This window comes from Mastomys coucha, unplaced genomic scaffold (assembly GCF_008632895.1).
Source record: "Mastomys coucha isolate ucsf_1 unplaced genomic scaffold, UCSF_Mcou_1 pScaffold15, whole genome shotgun sequence".
NCBI classification, from domain to species: Eukaryota; Metazoa; Chordata; class Mammalia; order Rodentia; family Muridae; genus Mastomys; species Mastomys coucha.
This window is the reverse complement of record NW_022196897.1, coordinates 67,571,877-67,579,837: the sequence shown is the minus strand read 5'-3', so window position 1 is coordinate 67,579,837 and position 7,961 is coordinate 67,571,877. Positions and strand designations below refer to the sequence as shown.

The window sequence follows — 7,961 nt, the reverse complement described above, 5'->3', positions numbered from 1 at the left end:
CTTTTCTTCACCCACCTTCCATCCAGCCTTTAAATGTGGTTGTTTTCCAAGGCCCAGGTTTTTTTTTTTTTAAGATTTATTTATTTATGTATATAAGTACACTGTAGTTGTCTTCAGACATACCAGAAGAGGACATCAGATCACATTGCAGATGGTTGTGAGCCATCATGTGGTTGCTGGGAATTGAACTCAGGACCTCTGGAAGAACAGTCAGTGCTCTTACCCACTGAGCTATCTCTCCAGCCCTCGAGGCCCAGTTTTAGTACCTTTAGTTTTACTCTAAACTTCTTGTGTAATGCTATCCATTCCTGCTACCAGATCATACCAATGCCTAAATGTGCCACCAAGTCACCCTCTTGACATACTCCCTTGACCTTGCTATCTCAAGGATACCTCAAATCAAATATAAAAGGTCAAATTCAGAATGAATATTTATTTCAAAGAATGGCACCGCCAGTTCTCTAGTTATTGAAACTGGAAACCTTGGGTTGATTTTTGAAAACTCTTCAATAAAATTCAACACCAAGGCTTGTAAGTTCTAGTCTCTAAATATTTTTCAAAGTACCCACTTCTTCCTTTTTACAAGATTTGTTTTTATTATTTCAATTATGTGTAGGAGTATTTGTGTGTGCTTGTATGTGGGTATATGTATGCAGGTGCCTGCAGCAGCCAAAGGCTAGTCATACAACCTAGAACAGGAGCTGCAGTTACACACTGTTGGGTGTTACCTGATGTTTGTGCTGGGAACCAAACTCTGGTCCTCTGACAGGGCAGTGAGTGCTCTTAATCACTGAGCCCTCTTCTCTTTCTAGCTTCCACTTCCTTCCATCTTTACTGTATCAACTAAATCTAGCTTCACTACTAGAAACCTGGACCTAACCTCTTTGCTAGTCTTGCTTTTCCTCCTAATTCACTTAGGCAATACAACCAGACTGAACCTTTAAAAGAACATTCTGAAGATTAGGGAATGCAGCTCAGTTGGTAGCATGCAAGAAACCCAGTTGGTAGCCTAGCATGCAAGAAACCCAGCACCAGCACCTAACCCGTGCTTGGTGGCCATGAGAGCAAGTCGGAGCCCACCTCTTAAACATTAGACCCTGTCTCAAATGAATGAAGTCCCATTTCTTTAAGCTGGAGAGATAGTTCAGTGGCTAAAAGCACTGGCTGTTCTTCCAGAGGACTTCGTACCCACATGGCAGCTCACAGCTGTCTGAAATCCCAGTCCCATAGAATACAACGCCTTCTGCTGGCCTCTATGGACACTTCATGCACATGGTGCACAGACACACATGCAGGCAATATGCCTATATACGCAAAATAAAAATGAAAATAAGCAATAACAACAAAACATTCTAAGCAAATTCACAATTACAGCCTCTTGATCTTCTCACTAATCCAAAAGACTAGTATTCCAAAACTCTGGCAGCTCCCACTTGACATGCCAGCAGTCCACCTTCACAGACAGCATCTCATGGCCTCCGGCTCACTGCTCCCACATCTCAGCACTTCCATGCCTCCAACGTTCAGTGCTGCTCCTCAGTCCTTGGCCTTTATACATACTCTTGACTCAGTTCTGAAAAATCTGCTACAGCCCACTCACCTTCAGTCAACGCCCACTTATCTTTTTAGAACTTATCACAAATGTCACTCAAAAGGCATGAAAGAATTCCCTCATCACTAGAAAAAGTTAAGATTTGCAGTATGTACTTACATAAAAATTTTAAAAGACTTATTCGAGTGTGTGTGTTGCTGATGATGGAAGTCAGGGCCTTTTGCAAACTAAGCATGCACTCTACCACTTGATCTGCAATCTCCTGCCCCAAGTTCACCTCCTTGAAGCAAATTTATAATGTACATAGTTATTTGATTAATGGAAACATTAAAGGAAAAAAACTCTAAATTAAAGTGTTCTCCTAGGAAACAATTTGCATAATGTTACGCATCCCAACAATGTTTTATAGGTTCTTAATTTTTTTCCTAAAAAATGTTTTCTAGCAGAATACTGAAATATAAAATAGATCAACCTTAAGATTCCATCTTTAAAAATCATCTCTGACTACAAGGCAGTTTTTAGGGATCCAAGGAAAGCAAAAGAGTATGGCAGGTAACCCCTAAACAGAACACTTAGCACCCAAGTTAAAAAGCCTGAAGTGTAGAGGGAGCACCCTCTCAGAGGCAAAGGGGTGGATGGGGTGAACAGCTCTAGGAGGGAGAACTGGGATGGTGGGCAACATTTGGAATGTAAATAAAATAATTTAATAAAAAAAGTTGAGTATCTACACAATCACTTGAAGAATCAAAAGAAATGTTTATAATAGGACCAAATTTAAAAGCAATAATGAAAATTAGGTTTTCATAAGAGGATATAAAGATCACATGAATTTATAACCATTATATTAATGTTTATATAAGCCTTTTGATTCTGGTACTCTTTGGGAGTGGGGCTAAAGGGTTGTTTGGTTTTTGTTTTGTTTTGTTTTGTTTTGTTTTGTTTTTGGCTTTTTCGAGACAGTGTTTCTCTGTATAGCTCTGGCTGTCCTGGAACTCACTCTGTAGACCAGGCTGGCCTTGAACTCAGAAATCCGCTAGCCTCTGCCTCCCAAGTGCTGGGATTAAAGGCGTGCGCCACCACTGCCTGGCAGGTTTTTTTTTTTTTTTTAGATATTTTCTTTATTTACATGTAAATTTCTCCATTCCCAGTTTCTCCTCCAAAAAACAAAGAAACAAACAAAAACAACAAAAACAAACCCCTGTTGCCTCCCACTTCTCTATGCCTGCCACACTGCCCTCTCCCACTTTCTGGCCCTGGCATTCCCCTACACTGGGGCACAGAACCTACCAAATACCCACAGAAGGAGTTGCAGAGATTAACTATGGAGCAGGGACATAGCTATCTCCTAAGAGGCTCTGACAGTACCTGACTAACACAGATGTAGAGGCTCACAGCCATCCATCGAACTGAATACAGGGTCCCCAGTGAAGGAGTTAGAGAAAGGACCAATGGAGCTGAGGGGTTTGCAGCCCCTTGGGACTAACAACAATATGAACTAACTAGTACCCTCAGAGCTCCCAGGGTCTCAACCACCAACCAAGGACTGCACATGGAGGGGTCTGATTGTTCTGGCAGCATGTGTATAGTAGAGGATTGCAAATTCGATCAGCAATAGGAGGAGAGGCAGGTATTATTTTTAACCTTAAAAAATATTCTCAAAATTTTTACTTCTCTTTGAAATGGTAAGTCTTCACTTAGTAAGTCTATCACTTCAAAGGTTCTCGGGCCAGAAAGCATATGAGAGAAGAATGAATTAAAAGGCTTCATGGCTTGTTTTTCTAACTCTAACTTAGGTTTTTAGGTTTAAACTTTCTCCTGCACAAACCAGTGATTTACTGACTTGATAATACACTATTTTCTCTTAGAACTCAAAGAAACATTTAACCAGATATTGAAATAACAAGGAAAAGGTAAAACTTTAAAATGTATTAGTTCAGGGTAACAAAGGAAACTTCCATTTCCACTGGTAAAAGACAACAGAAAAGGGAAGGTTTCCAAGTTTCCTTCCAAAACACAGGCAAGAGGACCAATGCAGAAGTCGTTTGCTTCTGCTAGAGTACACAGATCATGGACCATGGGCGGTGTTCACTGCGGGTACTTGGTCACCTCCATTGCTCTCTCTGCCCACTTGGTAGGTGCGGAGCTGTTCCCTGAAGCCAGGATTCGGACATATGGATGGTCTTGCCTCTTTCACCAAGGACAAAGCACTGGTGAAACCGAGTTCTTCAGAACTCATGAGGAAGCCGATGACAATTGCAGCAGCCCTGGAAACCCCTGCATTACAGTGAACGAGAACCACGCCACCCTGCAACACCGTCAAACAAAATTCACATTAGACATCTGAGAAGGCCTCAGTTAATTACACATTCTTAGTAGACTCAAAACTACAAAGCAAATGACCCGTCTATGTATTTACCAGAACAAATTTCATTCCAAAAAAAAGAGGGAAAAAATTACACTGCAGAAAAAAAAAAAAAAAAAAAAAAAGTCATCCAACATGTGCTCTTGCCCAGGACTGAAATGCTTGGATAATGTGGTTCGAATTCTAGAATGACATTTTTTAGAGGACTCAAGTGATCCAGCCCGGTATACATAAAAGCCTACTAACTTGCCAAGTATATAAATAACTGATGTCACTGAGTTGAACATCTATATACAAAATGACTGGCAGGGGAAAAAGTGATGCCCTTGGGAATATTATTCTGTAGGGAAGTAAATTAAAAATGTTTTTAACTTATCAGTAAATGATGGCTTTGACAGCTTATAACAACATGGAGTGGAAAAGGTAACTAGATACCAGCAGTGAGGTCAGTAAGTAAAGAACCTCTTGAGTAACCTGTAAATGATACTTTACAATGAAAATGAACACAATGTGGGTGGATACTGATGCAGGCAATGTTGTATTAATAATGAATGTAGTAGATCTGATGGGCCAGCACTGATACAGCCTGGCTTTAGTGCAGGCTTTTAAAAAGTTAATGATCTCTAGTGAATGGAGCACACACCACAGAATTAACCCCTTCAGCAACTTTGTTTTCCACTCTTCCTGTGGAACAACACAGAAAAGGGAGGAGGAAGTGCCAAATTACTGGAGCCCATCCCCCAAGCACAGGACACACAACTGTTGTTATGGGTCACTTGGCTACTTTAGGTTTTCAAGGCAGCTTCCTCACATCTGTGTATCTGTGGTAAAATTTCTTTCTTGACCCATTATATCAAACTTGCAATGGTGTCTCTTCTAAAGAATGATTAGCAACAAAATGCCCAATATTTTAAAATTTCTTACTTCAACAAGTTACTTCAAGTGTTTTCTTAGAGAAAACTATGATTCATTTTCTTGTTTTATTTCTGCACAAGGAAAGGAAAATAATGTTCAATATATACATCTATATATCAGGAAATGTTCTCACTTTTAAAAAATTATTTTTATTTTTAAAAATAATATGTGTGTATGTACACTCACAGACATATTAAACTTTTGCACATATGGATGCAGTGCACATGGAAGCCAGAAGAGGGCTTCTGGGACTAGACATGGTTGTGAGCTGCCTATGTATTGAGAACTCTGAGAACTGAACTGCTGGGCCATCTCTCTAGCCTCTCTTTTTTTTCTTTTCTTTTCTTTCCTTTTTTTTTTTTCTGGTTCTGTGTGTATGTGTGTTTATGAGTGTGTATGATCTGCTTTTTGCAGGACTGAGAACTAAATCTATGGCTTTGCACACACTAGAAAGCACTCTATCTCCAGTCCATTTTTTTTTTAACTTTTCATTTTACAGCAGGATCTCCGTAAGTAGCCGAGGGTGGTTCTGAACTCACCTAGTACTTCTCAGTCCTCCAGGCTCAACATTTTTTTTCACTTTGTACTAACGGCTAATTTTTTATGACTTAAAATGCTTAAAAGTTATATTACAACAACTTGAAAAATTACTAATATATATTACTCAGTTCAAAACCTCCAAATCTCAAATTTACCCATTTGAAAATATTAATCTTTTCACTATATTATATAACTACTTTTCTTTTTAAGATTTATTTTATTTTATGTATATTGCCTTCATGCATGCGTGTGCACCTTGTGTACAAAGTGCACCTCATAGGATGGTTGTGAAACAGCATATGGGTGCTGGGAACTGAAGCTGTAGACTCTGTAGGAAGAAGTGCTCTTAGAAGCTAAGCCAGCCCTCCATCCCCAATAACTGACTTTCTATACCTTTAAAATTACTTAATTCCTGTTTTTTTTTTTTTAAAAAAAAACTATTCTGTAAGGATCATGTTGTCCTTGAAGGTATTTGCAAAAGAACATTTGGATTTTATTTCTTGTTCCCAGAGCTAAAAACAATGAAACAGAGTTTTCCTTTACACTTACTACTAAGTTACAACTGACAGACCTTTATCTCTTCTGCCTCTTGTCCTAAGAAGACTCTCCCCTCTGCAAGGGAGATGAAAGAAGTGGGCTGGGTTACCCATCTTTATACCTCTAGCACTAAGTTCAATTCTTAGCACATAGTAGGAATTGTGTAAATTTTTGCTAAGCAAATAAATCAATTTAGTGTGCACTTTTATGAAGAAATCTTGTTACCCTAAAAGTTCAGTAAGGGAAGATGAGCCATCCAGTAGGTAAAGACACTTAGTGTTAAATTTCTCAATCATCTTCCAGGGAAGGGTCTTGGTAATATAGATACTCATGACCAGTCAACGTGCAAAAAAATAAGCGTCTGTGCAGTGCTCATCCATAAATGGAACATCTATGTGATAAGCCCTCCCCGAAGGCTCCAGGAACATTGTGGAAGAGGGGGCAGAAAGACTATAAGAGCCAGAAGTCGAGAGTGGGTCTAACAGTGTCTTCTAAACATGAAACAACTGCTGCACTCATTAACTCACTGCAGCTGAGGTTGCCTGCACCAGACCTGCACAAGATCAAGCCAGTCAATGCTCTAGCAGTGAGGGGGAGGGCTCATCAAACCTTGACCCTGCTTGAGGAACTATTGACAGTTGACTGGTACTAAGGGTCAGTTTTCTTTATATGTGTGGGCTGTCTATGCTCCAATGGGTGTACCATGCCCATGTTTATATGGGTAGTACTAACTGGACTCAGTGAGTTATTTAAAAAACGACAACAACAAAAAAAGGGACATAAATTTGAAAGGGGCATGTAGAAGGCTCTTGGAGTTGGAGGGAGAGAGTAGGGGAGAAATATGATTAAAATACATTGTATCCATGCTTGAAATTTTTAAAGACTACATTTAAAATGCTATATTAAAAATAAAATTCAATAAAATAATGAAATACTTCCAAACTTTTTTGGATAGTCAGACTCTGTCAATCAGTGAAACATCACTTGGGTACAACCTCATTACCATGCTGAAGTCTGACTGCAAGCATGTGGTAGCACAGGTCACTTGGATGACATTCATGACTGTCCAGACATGGTGCTGTGGTTTGAGTATGCTTTGAGCATGTTCCCTAGAGGTTCCTGGTTTCAAAGGTTAGGTTCATGTTCAAGGTTAGGAGCTGGTAGATGTGTAGCTATTCTTCTGCTACCGTATGGGTTCTTCTTTCTTTCACCCTTCTCCACCCCTTTTCTTCTGCCCTTTCAACCTCCCAACACCAAATAGAGTTGAAAAAAGAGGAAAGAGAGGAAAGGAAAGACATCCCTGAATAAAGTCAGGGGTGGCATTATCTTTAGACTACTTCTTGTTAATTAGGGGTGTTGAGTTCCTTGGGGGGGGTTGTTTGATCTTCCCCATAAAGATAACTAATTTCTCCCTCTTCTCGTTCCTTCTTTGCACATGACTACTTAACAAACTACAACCAATGACAACCAATCAACAATCCACACCACCTCTCAGGGCTCTAGCTTTAATATACCTTCTGAAAAGTCCCCAGAATTCCAAATGTCACACAACCACAGAAGCTATCTGCAACTGGCACAAATCACACCCCAGCTAGAGCACAAATCATAGTCAGCTGCTTGAAGCACTCCCATAGCCACACACCTGAGACTAAGATGAAAATATATTCTTATATTTCTATGTTTTTTAAAGAAACCAAAATTCCAAAATTGTCACTACAGGGATGTACTCTTTCATGGAAGGTAGTCCCCAGGGGAGGAAATTATTATATAAACCCCACCTATAATCTTGCCTGTGGATGTGACATTGCTATCAATAAACAAGTGTGTAAGTATGAATTCTACAATAGTATTCTGTATTAAAGATGTATATACATCTTCAATTATATATAATAGCTTGAGGAATTGATTTGAAAATTATAAACTTAATTATAATGAAAATGTAACAAAAATATTGACAAAAATATCATTTCAAGATACAACATTGCCAGGTGGTGGTGGTATATGCCTTTAATCCCAGCACTTGGGAGGCAGAGGCAGGTGGATTTCTGAGTTTGA

The 7,961-nt window shown here is 39.3% G+C and overlaps 1 protein-coding gene across 1 annotated transcript in view; it reads right to left on the bottom strand.

Annotated features, from left to right (window-relative positions):
- Window positions 1–3,446: 3,446 nt before the first annotated feature.
- Dusp19 (dual specificity phosphatase 19) overlaps window positions 3,447–7,961 on the bottom strand; it is a 12,778-nt gene continuing 8,263 nt past the window's right edge. Inside the window, exon 4 of the mRNA XM_031370798.1 lies at window positions 3,447–3,857. Coding sequence (XP_031226658.1) covers window positions 3,618–3,857 — 240 coding nt within the window. The 3' untranslated portion in view covers window positions 3,447–3,617. The remainder of the gene's footprint in view (window positions 3,858–7,961) is intronic.